The following is a 22,246-nucleotide window of genomic DNA, read 5'->3' on the forward strand; positions in this document are numbered from 1 at the left end:
GAAATATGCTGAGTTCAGCATTTTTATAAGAAATGAGTTAAACATCATCAAATTTCCATTCAATTTCACTTTTTGCCAGATTTCTCAAAAATTTTTGAGAAGCAAACACACAGTCAGCTTTTTAACCATATGACCACAAATAATACACTCAAAGACAGAAAAAAATGATGCACCATAAAGGAATTGAATGGGATGGGATGGATATCTGTAGATGTGATGTACATGTACAAACAGATGATTACAATTTCAGAAAAACTGGGTGATTTACACAAGACAAAAAAGCTTCACAAACGGAACAAGTTAATAATGTGTTTGTTCACCTCTGGCTCTTATGCAAGCATCTATTCAACTTGGCAATCATTGATAGAGTTGTTGGATCTCCTTCTGAGGGATATTGTGCCAAATTCTGTCTCATTGACACATTTAATTGTCAAACTCCCAAGATAGCTGGTGGGCCCTGCCCATAATGTTTGACTCTTAAATGTGGAGAGATCCAGTGACATTGCTGGCCAAGGTAGGGTTTATCAAGCATGAAGACTAGCAGTAGAATCTCACACAGTGTGTAGGTAGGCATTATCTTGCTGAAATTTAAACCTAGGATGGTTTGCCACAAAGGGCAACAAAACAGGGTGTAGAGGGCAACAAAACAGGTGTAGAATATCGTCAATGTACCACTGCACTGTAAGGTTGCCAAGGATGATGATTAAAAGGGGTCTTGCTATAAAATGAAATGGCACCCCAGAACATCACTCCTGGTTGTCAAGCCATGTGGTGGGTGACAGTCAGGTTGGCATGCCAAATCTGTCTGGGGCATCTCCAGACATGTCATCACTGATCACAGTAGCTCAGTTCGAAGCAGGACTCATCACCGAAGACTATTCTACTGCAGTCAATCAGATTCCAGGACAAATGTGATCAACACCACTGCAAATGTGCTCGTTGGTGGAGGTCATGGTAGCACCACGAACTCAGCCCCCCTTTTGTTAGCCACCTATTAATCCAACATTATTGAATAGTGGCATTGCTCCTATTGGAATGTTGAGTGACTGCTGATTACTCCAACTGGCTTCTTCTAGCACAATGAGACATCCATTCTCAAATGCTGACATTTGCACATACTGTTCACACACCTGTCTGTGAGGCATAATTACTGTCCAGCAGAGTACACAGAATGAAATTTGCAAAGACTTTATGTATTGGTATCGATAAGTCTCCAGTGTACTATCCTTTCCAGCTGAGCAGTGAAATTGCACTGTAATGTCACACATTCATCCATCGGCCACTGAAGTTTACATTTTCCATTGATACCTGTACAAATATCAGTTTGTGACCAACTTGCATAACTCATTCATGATGTTTTTTTTTGTTTTTTTGTTTTAAGCATATACTGTCAAAGTGACAGTTCAGATTTCTAAAGGCTTCTGATACTGAGAAGTCTACCTACACATACAGTAAAAATGTACTTAATTTGTTAGACAAGAAATTACAGGTTACTGGTATATTTTTTGATCTTTCAAAGGAATTCAGCTATGTCAATTCTTTAAAGAAAATTAGGATATGACAATTTTACGAGAAATGCTGCAAGATTGTTCAATAAATTGCAGGGCAAGTATAGTTTTAGGAAGACTGGTTAATGCAATTTTCATAGACATTAATATATGGTTCCTAGCCCATTCTGTGTCACTAAGCTTTGAAAAAGCATGCTATATGCAGTTTAGAAATTGTAGGATATTTCACCCCAGTAGGTGCCTAAAATATAGCTGCAGGCAGATAAACGTTGTCTATGTTAAATTATTGGTATTGCAGCTTGATGACATGTCTGCTTGTGTCTGTATATGTGTGGATGGATATGTGTGTGTGTGCGAGTGTATACCCGTCCCCCTAAGGTAAGTCTTTCCGCTCCCGGGACTGGAATGACTCCTTACCCTCTCCCTTAAAACCCACATCCTTTCGTCTTTCCCTCTCCTTCCCTCTTTCCTGATGAGGCAACAGTTTGTTGCGAAAGCTTGAATTTTGTGTGTATTTTTGTGTTCGTTTGTGTGTCTGTCGACCTGCCAGCACTTTCATTTGGTAAGTCACATCATCTTTGTTTTTAGGTATATATATATATATATATATATATATATATATATATATATATATATATATATATATATATATATATATATATATTTAAAAACAAAGATGATGTGACTTACCAAACGAAAGTGCTGGCAGGTCGACAGACACACAAACAAACACAAACATACACACAAAATCCAAGCTTTCGCAACCAACGGTTGCCTCGTCAGGAAAGAGGGAAGGAGAAGGAAAGACAAAAGGATATGGGTTTTAAGGGGGAGGGTAAGGAGTCATTCCAATCCCGGGAGCGGAAAGACTTACCTTAGGGGGAAAAAAGGACAGGTATACACTCGCGCACACACACACACACATATCCATCCACACATACACAGACACAAGCAGACATTTGTAAAGGCAAAGAGTTTGGGCAGAGATGTCAGTCGGGACGGAAGTACAGAGGCAAAGATGATGTTGAAAGACAGGTGAGGTATGAGCGGCGGCAGATTGAAATTAGAAATTAGCGGAGATTGAGGCCTGGCGGATAGCGAGAAGAGAGGATATGCTGAAGGGCAAGTTCCCATCTCCGGAGTTCTGACAGGTTGGTGTTAGTGGGAAGTATCCAGATAACCCGGACAGTGTAACACTGTGCCAAGATGTGCTGGCCGTGCACCAAGGCATGTTTAGCCACAGGGTGATCCTCATTACCAACAAACACTGTCTGCCTGTGTCCATTCATGCGAATGGACAGTTTGTTGCTGGTCATTCCCACATAGAATGCATCACAGTGTAGGCAGGTCAGTTGGTAGATCACGTGGGTGCTTTCACACGTGGCTCTGCCTTTGATTGTGTACACCCTCCGGGTTACAGGACTGGAGTAGGTGGTGGTGGGAGGGTGCATGGGACAGGTTTTACACCGGGGGCGGTTACAAGGGTAGGAGCCAGAGGGTAGGGAAGGTGGTTTGGGGATTTCATAGGGATGAACCAAGAGGTTACGAAGGTTAGGTGGACGGCGGAAAGACACTCTTGGTGGAGTGGGGAGGATTTCATGAAGGATGGATCTCATTTCAGGGCAGGATTTGAGGAAGTTGTATCCCTGCTGGAGAGCCACATTCAGAATCTGATCCAGTCCCGGAAAGTATCCTGTCACAAGTGGGGCACTTTTGTGGTTCTTCTGTGGGAGGTTCTGGGTTTGAGAGGATCTCTGGCTCCTACCCTTGTAACCGCCCCCGGTGTAAAACCTGTCCCATGCACCCTCCCACCACCACCTACTCCAGTCCTGTAACCCGGAGGGTGTACACAATCAAAGGCAGAGCCACGTGTGAAAGCACCCACGTGATCTACCAACTGACCTGCCTACACTGTGATGCATTCTATGTGGGAATGACCAGCAACAAACTGTCCATTCGCATGAATGGACACAGGCAGACAGTGTTTGTTGGTAATGAGGATCACCCTGTGGCTAAACATGCCTTGGTGCACGGCCAGCACATCTTGGCACAGTGTTACACTGTCCGGGTTATCTGGATACTTCCCACTAACACCAACCTGTCAGAACTCCGGAGATGGGAACTTGCCCTTCAGCATATCCTCTCTTCTCGCTATCCGCCAGGCCTCAATCTCCGCTAATTTCTAATTTCAATCTGCCGCCGCTCATACCTCACCTGTCTTTCAACATCATCTTTGCCTCTGTACTTCCGTCCCGACTGACATCTCTGCCCAAACTCTTTGCCTTTACAAATGTCTGCTTGTGTCTGTGTATGTGTGGATGGATATGTGTGTGTGTGTGTGCGCGAGTGTATACCTGTCCTTTTTTCCCCCTAAGGTAAGTCTTTCCGCTCCCGGGATTGGAATGACTCCTTACCCTCCCCCTTAAAACCCATATCCTTTTGTCTTTCCTTCTCCTTCCCTCTTTCCTGACGAGGCAACCGTTGGTTGCGAAAGCTTGGATTTTGTGTGTATGTTTGTGTTTGTTTGTGTGTCTGTCGACCTGCCAGCACTTTCGTTTGGTAAGTCACATCATCTTTGTTTTTAAATATATTTTTCCTTCGTGGAATGTTTCCTTCTATTATAACCATATATATATATATATATATATATATATATATATATATATATATATATATATATATATATATATATATATATATAATGTTAATAATAATATCAAATAATCCGAGTATTATGTAAAATCTGACTTTTGTACAATTTCAGTGCAGTAATGTGATAAGTGTAAATAAATGTTGTAAAATAATTCTTCTATGTGATGATGTGTTGCCACAATACCCTAAGAATTATCATACGCACCTCAGTGTACTGAAAATTTATGTGTGTGACAAGTTCGTTATTACCATCTAAATGATAATATGTTTAAAATTTTTTGACTTATTCCACATGCATGATGACCATGTCACTCAGTACCTGTAGAAAGTATGTTTATTGTGTATTCTTGTTTTTTGACATGTTCTATATCCTCATTATGAATCTATGGAATGAAAAGTACATCTAAGCTAATCCAAAAACACAGGTTTTTGTTTCATTATCTCTGTGCTGCAAATTTTCTGTTTGCTAGATTGTCTGCAGACATGTTGAATTGAGTCCCCTACTGTACTGTTTGCGGCATTTAATCAAACTGTTGGAGACAGAGGTTACTGATGATGACTAGAGCACTAAACGTAGTACAGTGTGTTAACTGTGTCATACATGGAGGTGAAGATCATTTAAAGTTTTTTCATAATCAAAACCACAGTCATCTTAGATTTGAAATGTTTAATAAAGATCCTAACTGCAATTATTACATACATTTATCACCAGGAATAGAAACAGAGAAGCAGTAAACAAGGACTACCACACACAGAACTGTCAGCTAGGTATCACTGGCTGCAGTAAAAAATAAACAAGTGTTTATCAACTTCTGCCAATTCAGAATTATAGAGTAAATCAGCCAACTTGAAGTTAACACACTGTAGTGGCCTTGGTGGTTTTGTTGTGAACAGGTCAGCTGTTTTATTTTTATACTGTAGTCCAATGATTTTATTCTTCTTTAAGACAAAATTGCATCCAGTTTTATACAAAGAAGGATTAGCTGAGTAGTTTTCTAGCAGTCACATGCGAGTGTCCATAGTGTATGCAGTGATAAACTATGCTCCATATTATAAGTTATCTGGTGAAAACTGCATATGATCTAAAGAACTTTGTACAATAGAGACTAACCAAATGAGTCAGCACAGCTGTTAAGATGATGACCCTATATTAGGAGAGAACGAGTTTGCGCTGTATGGCCATCCAAATTTAGGTCATTCAAGCTTTTTCTAAATTATTTCAGGCCACAGCTGATCACCTGTCCTATTCTTGTAAAAATGAACTTTGTGTTCTGCCTTACGGCGGGTCTTGTCATAGCCTTGTCAGAGAGGTCCACCGCATGAGCGTCTAGAGTAGTGATTCCAGTGGTGGTTTCCCATTGCCTTCCACTGATGATGATGAAATGATAATGAGGACAATACAACACCCAGTCTCTGAGTGGAGAAAATCTCCAACCCAGCCAGGAATCGAACCCGGGCCCCTTGGCGTGACAGGCCGCAGTGCTGACTATTCAGCTATTGGGTCGGACATTCTTGTAAAAACATAAATTCTATGTTTATGTATATTTTGAGCAATCTATTTTCATTTTATTATGATAACAAATCCTATATCATTGTGAGATCATCTCTGGATGACTAAACAAATAATAAAAATGTACTTATCTTCAGGAGATGCATCTTTCCTTGCAGCTCAAGGAAACAGCATTTAAGGAAGGTTGAACTTGGAAGATAATGAATTTCTTCAACTGTTCAAAGAGGAAAGAAAAAATCCCAGTCCTACTGCAGATTAATGTGTCAGATTACTTGAGGAAGATGCACAAGCAAACATACACAGGGTGTTACAAAAAGGTACGGCCAAACTTTCAGGAAACATTCCTCACACACAAAGAAAGAAAATATGTTATGTGGACCTGTATCTGGAAACGCTTACTTTCCATGTTAGAGCTCAGTTTATTACTTCTCTTTAAATCACATTAATCATGGAATGGAAACACACAGCAACAGAACGTACCAGCATGACTTCAAACACTTTGTTACAGGAAATGTTCAAAATGTTAGCGAGGATACATGCATCCACCCTCCGTCGCATGGAATCCCTGATGCGCTGATGCAGCCCTGGAGAATGGCGTATTGTATCACAGCCGTCCACAATACGAGCATGAAGAGTCTCTACATTTGGTACCGGGGTTGCGTAGACAAGAGCTTCCAAATGCCCCCATAAATGAAAGTCAAGAGGGTTGAGGTCAAGAGAGTGTGGAGGCCATGGAACTGGTCCGCCTCTACCAATCAATCGGTCACCGAATCTGTTGTTGAGAAGCGTACGAACACTCCGACTGAAACGTGCAGGAGCTCCATCGTGCATGAACCACATGTTGTGTCGTACTTGTAAAGGCACATGTTCTAGCAGCACAGGTAGAGTATCCCGTATGAAATCATGGCGCTGAATCGAGGAAGTACAGTACATACTGACGAAACTAAAATGAGCTCTAACATGGAAATTAAGCGTTTCTGGACACATGTCCACGTAAGATCTTTTCTTTATTTGTGTGCGAGGAATGTTTCCTGAAAGTTTGGCCGTACCTTTTTGTAACACCCTGTATACCACTGATTATCTTTGCAAATAATTAGCTTCTGCTATGTCTCCAATCAATAACATCACAGAAGACATGGATAACAGAATTTCTTTTTAAGAACTCACAAATGCTACAGACAGACATTGATTAAAATAAAAAATTACTAAGTTACAACCAAAATTACATACAGCTATATGTATTTATTGGTTTATTCTGGGTGAGGCACGATGATGATGATGACAATGCTAAGAGTATTAACAATAATAATAATAATAATTATTATTATTATTATATTTTTATTTTATTTTTTATATTAATATTAATGTAACAAAAGGATGGTAGTGTATATTAATAAGAAGCTACAGTAATTTTAATTACTTCAGTACTTACAAACCTAGCAGCATCATCATATCTTGCAGAGCATAGGTTAAAGTACGACTTTTCTTTGTATCTGTTTTGCCTCTCTCATAATTCAATGTACTCTCCCAATTTCACTTTTAGAACAATATTTTTGTAGCTCTGTAACTCTGCACTATATTCTACAATACCAGTAACTAGCCAGCACCTTAATCCCTTTTAATATGAGTTTCAGTGTGTGCAGTTACCAGTTTTGTTAGAAATTTTTAAGTACACAGGTGTACACTAGGTAGTGAAGCGTACCTGAATACCAATTGATTTTGATTGTTTGTTTTATTTGGTCCAATTGATTGTGTGGTTGTGATATTGCACATACACTGGAAGATTGTGTTTAAGATCCCACTGATGAGGTGGTCTTTAGAAATGATCACAAGCCCAGCTAGGACACGGATAGGGAAAGAACTTTGCCCAGATCATTTCAAGGGAACAATCTTGGCATTCCTTTAGGGAAACCAAGGAAACCTAAATTGAATAACCACGTGAGAATCTGAACTTAACTCCTCTCAAAAGTTAGTCCAGGGTCCTAACAGTATATCAACCGCTCAATTAATTTGTCCATGGCCAAGATGTAAATTACTTGCAACTGTCACAGACATGACATTGATATCAATGTCATTCTTTTAAAATTTTGGAACATGTTACTTAATAATTTAATGTAATTTGAGTGTCAACTTCACCTGAAGAACAGTTCACTTTATATAGTTTTTTTTTTTTAAAGCTAGTTCAGTTGTGTGTGTTTCAAGTCAACAGGTAAACTGCAATACTGTGCTAACATGAAATTATTTATTTTGCATGGTACATCACCAATTAAAATTCATCCGTTAATAAATGGTTAGCTGAATACAAATGTTGAGTCTACATGGGAGAAAAAAAGAAAGAATTGGGCCGAGTACATCAGCCTAAATGAGGAGCACATTGAAAAAGAAGTAAACTGTCAACCTAAAAATCCGTGGCACGCAGACTCTTAACTCTTCCACTGTTTCCTGCTAGGATGAAAGCATTGCATACACCAGAAAGCAATGTTGTTCTCTTGATGGATGAGTTCTGTGCTTAATGACAACTATGGTAACCAAGTATTATTGATTCTGATGGACTGTTGTGTTGCTGACCTCTGTACCTGTGCTACAAGAGACACAGAAGGCAACAGTTGACAGAGACTTCTGATGATTAGTTCATATAGCATGTTTTATAATTTAGCACTACCTATAAATTACTATATTAGGCACATCATAGAAATGGTTACAAGTAATGATTTCCTGTCACTATCGCTCCACTTCACAGAACAATGCTAACAAGCATCCAGGCAGATTTACCCAACTCCTTTGAAATATGTCTGTAATGGAATGCGAGAACTCCTGGACCCTACAACTATGTATGTCCTCTTAAAACTCAACCCAATCTATTGGTGCATCAGTCTGTGGTGATTCTTTGAGGCTGCACATGTAAATCTTTCAATGCATAGCCTATTGCCAAACAGAGTATATTTACTAAAACGCCCTTTGAATTTGGCCACAAAGCATATACACTTTTATTGTTGTTTGTGTAAAACTATGATTCATTATGCTATGTGCATTGCAGTATGAGAGCCTTAAATTTTCAATTTTCTAACAAAATTGTTGGCAGACTGCAGAACATCAGTCAGTCCATCATATTCAATTGAAATCTGTTTTCCATTGTTAGACAAACAAACCATTTGAGGCTAGAAAAAGTTTTAGGACAATAGTTATTCAAGAGGAACTGAGTGAAATTGTAAGGATTCAGGATTATTTGCACAATCACAGTAATGTGGAATGAATCGTTTTACATTCACATATATTTGAATACATACATCATCTGTGCAAATAACAGTTACTATGCTCGTGACTTATCGTTCCAGAAAAGAACTGTAACATGGTGGTGCAGGTCAATTACTATGTTATGGATCCTTGTGAACTATATCCACTAAAATAAGCAAAATGCAAATATGTTAGAAATTTGGTTAAATATGATTTTCTACCACCACAGTCACACTAATCAAAGAAAATAAATGTGATTCACTCAAAACTGTTGCATATTTACTTTATGAAGCAGTTCAATATCTTGCAAACACATCAGTCTGGCGATTGCAACATAAAAAAATATTCATTAGAAAAAGCTTTTGTTGATGGTTTTAGCTTCCAACAAACCTGTTACCCTTTTCTGTGTAATTGCTGTTCACTTCTAAGCACTTTGGCACTGCCTGTAATGTAGCACTGGGTTCTGTATAGCAATTCTCCACCTGGAATTGAACCAATTGATAACAGCAGTCTTTAGTTCACTGTTACCTTCAAACTGTTATCCACCAAACTATTGTTTCAAGTGCAAGAACTGGTAATAGTCACAAAGTGTGAGTTTGAGACCATATGGCGGGTGCTGAACAGGTTCCTAAAAGAATTACTGAATTTTACTCTCGGTATGGCCAGTGGTGTTGGGACACATATTGTCATAGGGGAGGGCCATCCCATATGACAGTTACTTATGCTGTCAATTTTGGATGACATTCCTCAGTTTCATAAGTATTTTGCAACACACATCAGATGCAATTGTTGATTCATGGTCCAAGAAATCATCTAAAAGAATGCCCTTTTCATACCAGAAAGCAGTAGCCATCTTTTTCAGCCTGAGTAAGGAGATTTCTTGAATATTTATGAGCTTTGCGAAGTTGAATATTGCTGCTGTGTTAACTACTGTTTTGATTTAGCATTGGTGTAAGATATCTGTGTCTCCTCACCTGTAAGAATGCAGGAAAATGACTTATCTTCTTAAGGCCAGGAGTGGTATAGAAATGCTCATTTGCTTGACATTCTTTGCTCTTTATGCTGGCTAGTAAGCACTTTTAGTCCACAGAAGCATTCCCTTGACGTTCTGTAAATAATGGTGTGTCCAATATGAGGAATTTCATGAGTCAAAGCACAAATCATTGATTAGATTGCAGCTTTTGGTCTCATTGTCACACGATTTCATTAGTATGGAAACTGGCCTGGTGCTATGCTCTGCATCATGCACACCTGTACAGCCACTTCTTAAAATATTGACATCATTATCTTACCTTTGCTCATTACTGTAGGTCAACTCCTGATGAATTAAAGCACACAAAAATTGAATTACAGCATGCAAACTGCAGTGGGAATAAGCAACGAGTTTTGAAGCCACTGTTGTTTGTTTTCACTCACACACAATCAAAACAATCACTTATGGGATTCATAATCGATTAATAGATGGCACTGGATTTATAAAATGCTGTTCTGAGCTGTCAGCAATTAAATACGAAATAGTTCTTACTTTTTGAATATATCTTGTATAATATTAATATGCACAACTTACTGTTCAAACCATATGAATATATTGAATAAATCAAAAAAATTCAATTTTTTAACATAAATTCACTCCTGTATCATCTTTTACTGAAATATAGTAATAAGCATGTACTGTGAGATCACATACAAGTAACTAAAGAAAGTTTGACATACAGTACCAACAAATTAAATCATTTTAAGATACCATTTGCCCCTTATTTTCTAAATACAAGACTTCAGTAGTTCCAGTCAGACAGCCTAAGACAGTCTATTACTGTATCAAATACACATTAGTGGGTAGCCTTTCCTTGGGACTATTTCTGAGGAGCAGTTGTGAGTTATAAGTGGATTGACTTAACATTTACATAAAGAACAAATTTACATAATGAGAAATACCATGCACTAAAATGGTAACACAAATTGCAATGAACTTAAATTACATAATATTGTGACACACTGTATGTATTACTTCAACTGCCCCCTAAGAAAGATTATCCAACAGTTTAAAGATGAGATTCCATTATGAAGTTAGTACAAGTGGACACAATTATTTGGTGATGCAAATGAAGATAAGATCAAACAATGCATCTCTGCCACACATGAAAGTAATGTTAAAAAAGTAATTAGTAACAAGCAGCAATGATACAGAAATATTATTAATTTTGGCATTCATATTTAAGAATCAAGAATGTCTACAGATTAAAACAGCATATTATTAAGAGTTACAAAAAGAGTACATTGACAAATGGTTTACAAATAACTGATGCTAGTTATTCTAACATTTTAATAACTGTTTGCAGTTTGGCTAAGCCATCTATTATCGTTAGACATTTGTTTTTACACACAGAAAATGCATTTCTTGGAGGTATTTTTATGAGACTGTCTTTTTTGGTGGTGACATATTGAACCCAGTGAAACTGATTTTCAGAATAGTATCTAACAATCACTAAGAAATTTTGCTTGTGGCATACACTATGACATGTCGAAAAGAGGAGTGATAATTTGCAATTAGACACTGAGTTAACAGAGGTCATATTTCAAATGAAAAGTTGGTGCAATGATACAGTCGTGAACTGTGCGACATAAATCAGAAGTTGAAACATGTAAATTAGCTACAATAGTTAATAGTATGCAGAACATCAACTGTAGGATTCCAGCTGGGTGGTTTCTAATTGGTCCCAAACAGAAATGAGCTAGACACTTCTACTTTTTTCAGTTTAATAATTCACTACCTACTGCCTTGTTCTAGGCCATGAATAATGACTTATTTTCTTCCCACATACATTATTATAAACTTTGAGGCTCACAGTTTTATCAATTTTTTGAAGGAAACTGGTTATTACATTTCATTTTTTTGTTTGTTGTGTCTGATTCTCAGCCTTTAGCTCAGCTTCTATCTCTAGGGCTCGGGCTTTTCTCTTCCCAATAGGGGTTTTGGCATACCACTGCATAAATGATTCTTCCTCTTCTTTATACACTGGCTCCTGTTTGCAAAGTTCATTAATAAGTTCAGCATGTGTAAGAGGTCGTATTCGAAGTTGCAGGACTCTTTTGCATGTCATAACATCTTGTACTACTTTTAATATTGACCCTACTGTGTAGCCATCAGATAGTTTAGTCATTGCTGCAGTATCAAACTGACGATTTACTCCACTGAACTGAAATAACAGTTCTTTCCACAATGAAGAGATACTACCATAATCAGGGCGTGGAGGAATCATAACAAATTTATTGTAAGTTTGTGCCAGGGCTTTTTGATCACATTCCCATGGGCAATGTGATACACCCAACAACATTATTTGATCCTCTGGTGCAATGCCTTTTACTAATTTTGGCAGATCTTTTTTCAAACGTTTTGGGTCTGTCTTATCTGTTTTGGGAACTTTCTTCAAAAATGGTTTCTCAGCACCATCCATATATATAACAGAAGGCTGCAACAGGCGAGAGACTTTATTAACTAAATGAACTAACATGATGAGACCCGATTTTCCAGGGTACTTTCCAACAATGTTTGCTGGAGACAAATCAAAAAAGACTGCACCAACTTCTGTACATATTGCATGAACTAACATGTCTTTTCCACTTCCATGGGGTCCAACTATCATTAATGATTTTACCAGTGGTGCCATTTGATGAATAATATTTGAGCCTAGAGGTAAAATGCAATATTCCTTTATAATCTGTCGAACATCACCAAGGGAAGGTGGAGGATCCTTTCCTTGTTTCCTTAAATCATGTGCAGCTAAAGAATGTTCACCATGAAATGAAGAAAGAGGAATTTCTGGATATTTTTTTATAATACCATTTGTTATCAATTCTTCAAAAAGTGATTCCAAAGTTCTATCAGGTGTTAAATCCTTTTCTTTTTTCTTTTTGCTCTTTTTACCACTTCTTCCTTTCTTTTTGGCACTCTTTCTTGCCTTTTTACCTTTCTTTGCACGATCCCTGTCTAGAGCAGCTTGAAGAATTTCCAGTTCTTTTCTCATCAACTGGTCAACTATTTTGCGCAACTCGCTTTCCACTTCAGCTGTTTTCTCCATTCTTATCATATCTATGTCAGCAGTTTGGCGAGGGTTGTTTGACTCATCTCTGTCTTTCCATGTTTCTTGGTATTCCTCACTAGCAGACATTATATCGGACAGAAAATTGGATGGCATCATTTTAAACCCTGGATCTTCTTCATCGTCATCCTTTTTTGGTTTCTTTCCTTCTTTTTCTTTTTCCTTCTTACCTTTCTTGCTCTTTACTGAAGAGGCTGTAGTGGATTTACTAATTTCACTTTCTGCTCCTTGGCGCTGGAATATCAGTGCAGAGCCTCCTGATTCTTCTGAAGGAATTTCAGGAAACTTCCCAGTCTCTTTCTCATACTCTATATACCAATTCCGGATTTCATCTGCAATTTCCTCCTTCATAGTGCCACCTCTTTTACTCATTATCTTTTCTTTCTCTTCCACAAGTGACCTTTCATACTCCTTTTGATACTCAGATTGCAGCTGACGCCTAATTTCTTTAATTTCTTCGGCTCTCTGTCGTTCGCTGGTCTCAGTAAAACTAGGCTGCAACATCCCTATTAAGAGCATCTCTTCCAGTTTTCTTTGTTTCATTTTTCTTCGTGTAATGTAACCGCGCCATACTTTCTGAATTTTCAGAGCGGCTGAACCACCATCAGTGGCTTTTCCTTCTTGTGGTTCCACTTTCCCTTTCTCCTTCATTAGCCGAATTTCTTTCATGAACTGAAAGCGGAGTCGTCCTTGTCGTGCCCTTTCATGTCTCTGTAACAGGCGAACAGCTTCAATTTCTGTCATTGGTTCTTCAATTACTTCTTCTTCATAAAAACCTAATTTTTTAAGAATGTCATCCATATCTTTTCTTCTCTTTTTAATCTCATTTTCTCTCTCTCGTCTATAATGTACTGGTATGTTTACTTCTACTTCTGTGGGAGACAATTTTAATTTCAGTAAAACATCATCATTATAACTGAATTCTGATAAGTCCAGGTTGACAAGCTCATGTTTCAATTCCAACAAACGCCCAATTGAAGCATCTAGCAATTTACGAATGACAAGTCTCTTCTGTGGCTGTACTATCTGATCATAACACTGGTCTAATCTATTTACCACAGTTACATACCTGAAGTATAATTCAGAAACAGAAACTTGTGCTAATTTCTTGTCTTTCTGTGGCTTCTCAGCACTCAATACAATATCTGTCTGGGTAGTTTCATCTACTGTCCTCTGAGTTTCAGACCACAGATAATTGTAAGTTTTATGTGACATTCTTTCAGATTGCAGTGAAATACATATTATGTATAAATTGATAATTTTGTAGGTTTTTCACAATGAAATAACTATGAATCAAAGAAATTCCTCCTGAAATGTGGTAGCATTGATCATAGTTACAACATGGCAGATGTGTGTGCAGTAATATTACTCTTAACAAGCTGCAAACCAGAAACTAAATGTACACTGGATTATGAGTTCTGCAAACTGTAAAACGCTGCTAATTCTGAATATCTGCCAGAGAACTACACAATATTACATATTTTACAAAGTCATACAGATGTAACATTACACAGTTAATTCATAAAAGTGTGTTTCTTTTTCTTTCTATTTCCATATGTGGTACAAGAGAATGTTGAAAATATCCAGTGAAATATTGTAAACTGAGTACTGGACAGGTGATAATTTCAAACTACTGCAACAGAGATTAAAATCTAAACACCACATTTACTGATTTGCTTACACATTTATGACAATACTTAAACATATGTCCTGATGGCACCATACCAAGTAAAGCACTGTTCTCCAATCACAGCAGTGGTTCATTATCTGCGCAGATGCTATGTTGCATCAATAACATGTGTTGCTACAGTAACAAGAGTAGTAGCCTGTTCATTGCCCTTCCCAGCTGCTGCTGATCAATAATAAATTCTAAGTGATGCCAACGGTCCTTACTAAATTTATAACTAGCTTACATGTGAGTGATAATGTATGGCAGATACCAGCAGGTTTTTGACAAAACATTGGGAGCCAAATTTTTGTAAAATTAAAATTCGATACTCGCTGTTAAATGTGAAAGGCAGTCAAGACTTAGCAAAGTACCCAGTAATTTGATGAAAGAAGTGTGGTGCCAAGATTTTTTAACCTTACTACGCCTATAAGACGATAAACATGTGTTGCTGATTGTTAAATTTCGAACTAAATGCTTAAACATACTAATTATGCGAATTGCTAAATTTACCATAATGCACATTTGTGAAACATTTTCTTAGTTCGAAAATGCTTCCATTGATAATGTTGGGTGCCGTCAAAACTTAGGCTACATTTTAAAGGTGTTAGAAATTGATGGTGTGCTAGTATCGATATTACGACGTGGAAGCCATTAATTGTATAAACTTTAAATCTTCCCTGAAAAATTCACTTATGAAATACAGATACTTATGACAAAACTAAAGAATTAGTGCTATTGTTAACCCACAACTACTTTCCACCTCTCGGGAAATGTACTTTCTGTAGTAAGATAGACAGCCTGCTGTTTAATAACACGTGTAATTGACGATTCTATTGACTACATAAGTTGTTTCCGTCTCATGATTCTACGTGGATATTTCGTATTTCGCGCCTGTTGAGGAATGTGTATACATACAAAAGCGCACATGGTTGCCATAAATAACTTTTATGTGCATAATCTTTGTTGAAGCCAGTGCAGTGTGATCTTATAGTAACTAATTATTTGCGCTCAAAGTGCGTGTGGTCGATGGCGAGAACTATAAAAGCGTAGGAATCCACGTGTACGGGGCAATTACTGTCACACTGCCTAGAGTACGCCGGTGTAGTTTGTGTTGCTGCCATGAGCTTGCCGGGAATGTTATTGAGTTGCTTTAAATGTTGGACTTACTTGTATGGTCTCTATTTGTGTTTATCAGAAGCAGTGTGTTGTACAGTACCAATTTCATTTCTCGCCCCTATACTGTTGGCGTTGTGGATTAAGTATTTACGAATTCCCCCACCTGATGCAAAACTAGTCGAAGATGTATTAGGATGCGATCCGTGGGCGTTAGCTGAAATCAACGGCAACGGAACAAATGAATCGAATAATGAGCGGTATGTTATGAGAACAGTTGCTCACCGCGGAGCGGGTTTAGATGCTCCAGAAAACAGTTTGTCTGCTTTGAGGAGGGTAAATATGTGTGCTTCTTAATTTTGGATGTATGCAGATATGTAAAAACTCCAGATTACCCGTTATTACTAAAAGTTCGGATTAAATACGAAGATTGACGTAATGACAATTACGGTCCACTCAGTTTGTGGATTATGTTTACTCTGGACTAGTAATGTGCGTTGTATGTTTTGCAGGCTAAAGAAAAAGGCTGCAGTGCTGTAGAAATAGATGTTGCTCTTACATCTGACGGTGTTCCTATTGTTTTTCATGATGATACTGTGGATAGAATAACGACATCCACCGGTGAAGTGAAAGATATGACTTGGGCCCAACTGAAAAATCTGGATATTTCTTCAAAACATCCATTCAGGTGAGCCCCTATTGGACAACCTTGATAAAATCCTCAACCTGTAATAAATGTTTTACAAGTATGAATTTTTCGTGGATTCATGTATAGTTGTTATTTGATTAAATTTACAGTGACAGATACAAGGGAGAGAGAATTGCCTTGCTAGATGAAGCCATTCAGGAATGCATTGAACTGGGACTAAGAGTATTTCTTGACTTGAAAGGAGACGATTTAAAGGTAAGATCAGTTTAAGGCACTCTCAGTAAACAACCCTCAAATAGTGTTTTGCAGTGACAGTTTCAGTTCCATATGCAATTTTTAAAAACATCTGTATACTTTGTGCACTCTGAATTGTAACAGGTTAGTTTTATGTGCTTTGTTGTATGTAAAAGTTATATGAATGTGAATTACAAAGTGATAGTGAATAGCTGGTCCACCACACCAGCAGAAACCATATTGGCACATGGTGTACTACTCTAGGGCTTTCTGTTCCCTACAGTTTGCCTCTGAGGACACACTGAATTGCCATTCTTTCACATTTAATGGTATGCAAAGCTGTGAAAAATAAAGGAAACATAGTTTTTAATAAATATGTAACCTGAGTTTTTTTTACTGTGAAATAACAAGATGTTAACTCTGTGTATAACAGATCCCTACTGTCAGTCCCCCCCTCCCTATCTCCCCCCCCCCCATTTTCTCATAATTGCTTGTAATCCACATGACAGATCTCTCACTTGTCAGTGAGTTTTATATACAAGGAAAGTGTGATGCTGGTCCCTGGTCTATGTTCCCCATGAAACAGCTGGTCCCTTTTAGCTTTAATGAAGGCAAAGGCATGCTGAATAATATGACTACATAGATAAGAACAGTAGCATTGAAACAAACTTTGAATTGGCAGCATTTGTATCTATTGTTCAAGACTTAGCAACTTCTGTCAACTTTCTCACGTGTATCTAGGAAAGGCGTATTCCAAAGGTTGTTATTTCATTACAGAGAAATAGTTCCTGTATTCTGTACATCTGTTCCTGAGTTCAGGTAAGCCCCTGAAATGACTGACATGGGGATGTAGTCACTCTTTTAATCATTTAGTGTAATTCTTTGCTGGTACTTTGATCCCAATTTAACTCTGTTAATTTACTTTTATTTGATAAGTTTTTAAAAAGAACTATGCAGAAAGTTTTAGTTGGCTAAGTTTTCGGACATTCATTGCTCATTAACCCATTTGATAGTGTTCACTCCCTTCAGTATGGCCTCATCTTTAATCGGCAGAGTGCTTGGAAGGCAATCAGCAATTACTATAATAAAACATTAAGAAAATTACCTGTAAAACTACATGTTACAAATGTTTTTGGATCTGAAATCTTTGTGGACTTAAAGGAAATGAATTTTTACAGCCCCCCCGCCCCCCCCCCCACAAGGAGCAATCAGCTTGCACCACTCTGTACTCAAGTTACTTGTAATGTTTTGGGATAAGTCACATTTTTATGCTTCACCGAGCTGCAGGGTTGTTAGAGTATAAGAATGTTGTTGTTGCTGGTCTGAAGACTGTTTTCCTGCAACTTTCCTTGCTACTGTCTTCTGTAAGCATTTTTCTTTCTGTGCAACCTGCACGTATTTGAGCCTGTCTACTGCAGTTAAGTCTTGGTTTCCCTCTTCAGTGCTACATCTTAAACTTCCTTCATTAATACATTTTATGATTCCTTTTTCCAGTCAAGTTGAGCCATCAGTTATTTGGGTAAACTAGGTAATTCAGTATACCTGTTGGTACCACCATATCAAGCCCCAAGATACAACACACACTATTTAAAGTTAATCAATAACCTTACGTGTTTCCATGGCATGAAAATATAAACATCAACTACAGATTCACACAAATCTATGATATTTAGGTTTTCCTGTCATTGGAGTATTTCTCATATACTCAGCTGGGTGGTAACTTTCAAAATGCGTGATATTTCAGCAAGCTGATATTTTTTCCATCTTCAGACGTACTTGATGACTTGTTGTCTCCTCTTGGCACCACATTTATATCCCACATCACCTACTGCCTCCATCCATCTGGTTGAAGGATGTGGACCTGGTGCGGTGGTGGAAGAGTGAAACTGGGGCTTGATCCAATATCCTCAGGTGCGGGTCTCTGCCAGTATAGTTGCCGTGCTTTATTGAAAGCTGTGGTCTTTTGTCATGTAGTTAGATTTCTAAAGGATCTTTCAGAATTAAATCCCAATAGGTGTTAGACTGTTAAAACAACTTTGTGTCATCATACCTCATGTCATGTCCTTGGGAGCTGCAGTGTTCTGCGGTAGAGCATCATTTGTTGGTGGTCCGTTGCCTGTGTGGTGTTTAGGCTTGTACTTTACAGGTAGTGTGGTCTACACACCTTTTCTCACACTGGCAAAAGATGTGATAGACTCAGTTTATGATGTTGTAGGTCATTGTTTACTGATTGCAACAAGATTTTTGCCTTGGCTGGTGGGTGGAATACTCACTTGCCATGTTAAGTTTCCAGAGTAGCATCCCTCCCCCTCCCCTCCCCCCCTCTCCTGAATGTGCTCACAACAAATTGGATAATTACCGACCATTGCAACAGGTTTCTCTTTATCTTCATCAGATTGTGATTCCCCGCCACCCACCCCACCTCACCCTGTCAAGGGGCTCACCACTCTTTGATGACTTTGTGCTTGGCTACTAAGGGGCCCCAGCCTTTTCCCGTTCCATGCTGCATGTCTATCTTCCTGCTATTTGTTTTCCCCTCCCAGGAGAACATGTCTGGGATATTTTTTGGAATGTGTTCTGAAGTTGTAGTAGCCTGACATCAGAACAGTGCCTCCACTGCTTTTTCTTTCTTTTTTTGTTCTACATCTCCTATCCTTCCTCTGCATTGGCATTTGAGGTTCCTCTTTGTTGCTGCTTCCTCCCTGTGTGCTCATGAAGGCCGCCCCACACATCTGATGTGTAGCAGGTGACGGGGTAATGCACAATTCCCAGCCCCAGGTCGATAGGTAGGGTTCACACATACCCCTGGTACAGGCCAAGCCAAGGAAGTGGTGATGGCCTGAGCTGTTACCTTCCCAAATTGCCAATTGGTCCCTCTGTCAGGAGATCTGGTGTGATCCGAGGTGTGAACAATCAGCTAAGGCGGGTGAAGCCCCTTCTGGGGTGGAGGGGGCACAGGTGAGGGTGCAGTTGGAAAGTGCACACCATCGGAGGTGCCGACAGTCGTGGAGGATTTTTTTTGCAATGAGCCAATCGCCATCTCGGTCTGTGTCTACTAAACATAAACAGTGAGGCTAAAGATCCCAAGACTCTCCAGACTGCACCTAGGTTCCTTGTGGCGTCATGTAGTGAAGGTCAGTCCTTTGCTATGGTTAATCCATTTATTATTCAGAAAGGTGTTGATGCAGTTGCAGGCCCTGTGAAATCCTGCTCTCGTTTAAGTAATGGAACTTTGCTTTTTGAGACCAAGTGTGATCTTTCAAGCCCAGAATCTGCTTGCAGCTTCGCTCCTACGTGGCTATCCTGTTAGTGTCGAGTCCCATCAAACGCTGAATTGTTTGTGTGGCGTTACTTACACTAGGCTGCTCAATGGTCTGATCGACGGAGAAATCCAAACTTACCTCTCTGATCAGAGTGTTACAGCAGTCCATCTGATGATGAAGTGCTTTCACCAAAGATCAAAGCAGGCTATGAAGTCATCTGTCTGCCCATACATTCCAAACCTGATGTGCTGTGTTCTAAGCAGTACTTCCTGGAGAGTGAATTGTATCGCCCTCCACTATTTGTACTGATCCATTGTCCATTCAAAACTAGACTATGGCAGTTTCGTTCATGCATCTACATCTCCATCCATCTTACAGTCTTGGAATCTGTTCAGCCACTGATGTCTTTTACACTAGCCCAGTTGAGTCTCTATGCAGAAGCTGCCGAACTACCTCTGTTATACTGGTTCTCTTCAGCAGATGTGTGTGCTGTTCATCTGCCATGCCCGGCCATGCATCCTATGCCTCATTCTTTGATGACTCCTGTGACCACCAGTATGGGGCACGTCCTTCTTCTGTTACCTCCTGGAGTTTGTTTTTGACTATTGCTCTGGTAGTTTAACTTCACACTACCTGCTACATTCTCGATGGTTGTGAATCCGTCATCACCTCATCTTCCTGCGGTGGTTTATGTACATCTTGTAATTCATCTGCTTCCTAAGGAAACTACTCTGGATTCGATCTATCATAAGTTTCTCAATCGTCGCACGGAACATAGTGATAATACCTTTGTGTGCACTAATGGCTGTAAGACTGACCGTGATTTGTTTGCCTTTGTGTTTGGCACTGACCGTTTTCAGTATTGGCTGTCAGAAAACTGCTCAATTTTTACAGCAGAGCTCTTCGCCCTCGTATCAGGCCACCCAGTACATCAGGTGACACAGGCTTTTTAATTGTGTCATGTACTCTGATTCTGAGAGCCCCTGTGGGCTGTACACAGTCCATCCCTTAGTGCAACAGGTCCAAGAAAGCTTCCATTGTCTAGCTCTTGAGGGAGCTAATGTGATGTTCATGTGGGTTCCTGGTCACAAAGATCTGGTGGGGAAATGAGGCTGCTGACGCTACTGCCAAGGCTGCAGTCCTCCTAACTTTGTCCGGTAATTCGTCCGTCCCTTCGGATGATATGTGTTGCTGTCTGTCAGCAGGTGGTGTCACTGTGGCATCACCACTGGTATTCTCTTTGCAGGAACAGTCTCCGACGAATTAAACATCATCCAGTGGCTTGGCTGACTTCATCTCGGCCCTCTCGCCACAAGGTCATTTTAGCTAGGTTGCATATTGGACATCTTCATTTTAGCCATTGCCATTTATTAAGTGATGATCCCCACCGCATTGTCAACCTTTAATTGTTTGCCATTTGCTGACCGAAGGCTCTTTTTTTAACCACTTATATTCTCATGTATGTCTGCTGTCTGAGGTACTGTTATTTCAGCGAATGACGCACTGGCTGTCGACCATGTTTTACTTTTTATCTATCGTAGCAATATGGCAGAGGACATTTAATCTTTGGTACAAGACCTGTGGTGTCTTTACAGCATATTTTGTGGGCCTTTCTTTACGAGCAAGTCCTTATTCTTTTACTTCTTGATGATATAAAGTTGTGACGTGCGCTTTTGGTCTTAGATGTTTTTGCACACAGCCTGTAGGAGCTGTGATTTGGCTGCTAGATGGTCATGGTCAGAGGTTTCATATGCTCAGTGCGCTACGGTGCTTTGGACATCTTTGTGTTGTGAAGGGGCAGGACAGCTGAAGGCATACAAATATGAATCCGTTCTTCAGTTTATGGTAGGAACAGTGTTCTGGTGTGTGGTCTGGTCTTAGATTGGTGAGCTCATCCAGAACTCGAATGTGAATTAGATGTAATAGTTCGTTGAATTCTGGTATTGCAGGAAGTCTTGCAGTCTATACCCCTTGTGTAGTCACAGTGTGAACATATCATCTATATATTGAGAAAAGCGTGAGGTCGTGTTGACTACCAACTCCAGGGCTGCTTCTTCAGATGCCTTCATAAACATAGTGGTCACCACTGGTGACAGTAGGCAGTCTGTTGCTACTGTCTGTCCATAGTAATTTCTGCTGAACAGAAAGTAGGCGGACTAAGTATGAATTCAGTACCATTAGGGCTGGCCCAAACTTTCGTCCTATGGTGCTTAGGAAGTGTCCATGAGATACCATTGTAAGAAAGACACTACATCGAAGCTAACCACGAGGTTGTCTGTGTGTGATGCTGGCATTTGCCCGTAAGGGGGCTAAG

The 22,246-nt window shown here is 39.3% G+C and overlaps 2 protein-coding genes across 2 annotated transcripts in view; one reads left to right on the plus strand and one right to left on the minus strand.

Annotated features, from left to right (window-relative positions):
* Positions 1-10,373: 10,373 nt before the first annotated feature.
* Positions 10,374-15,152, minus strand: LOC126175577 (dynein regulatory complex protein 11). Its single transcript, XM_049922435.1, has one exon. The coding sequence runs from the start codon at positions 14,217-14,219 to the stop codon at positions 11,790-11,792; it is 2,430 nt and encodes an 809-aa protein (XP_049778392.1). The 5' UTR covers positions 14,220-15,152; the 3' UTR covers positions 10,374-11,789.
* A 390-nt stretch (positions 15,153-15,542) lies between these two features.
* Positions 15,543-22,246, plus strand: part of LOC126175578 (glycerophosphodiester phosphodiesterase 1) — a 30,119-nt gene continuing 23,415 nt past the window's right edge. Inside the window, exons 1-3 of the mRNA XM_049922437.1 lie at positions 15,543-16,122; positions 16,299-16,474; positions 16,585-16,690. Coding sequence (XP_049778394.1) covers positions 15,793-16,122; positions 16,299-16,474; positions 16,585-16,690 — 612 coding nt within the window. The 5' untranslated portion in view covers positions 15,543-15,792. The remainder of the gene's footprint in view (positions 16,123-16,298; positions 16,475-16,584; positions 16,691-22,246) is intronic.

Source organism: Schistocerca cancellata, chromosome 3 (genome assembly GCF_023864275.1).
Source record: "Schistocerca cancellata isolate TAMUIC-IGC-003103 chromosome 3, iqSchCanc2.1, whole genome shotgun sequence".
In the NCBI taxonomy this organism is placed as follows: Eukaryota; Metazoa; Arthropoda; class Insecta; order Orthoptera; family Acrididae; genus Schistocerca; species Schistocerca cancellata.

What these genes read in the sequence shown, in the direction of transcription:
- LOC126175577 (XM_049922435.1), bottom strand. Translation starts at nt 14,219, where the DNA reads ATGTCACATAAAACTTACAATTATCTGTGGTCTGAAACTCAGAGGACA.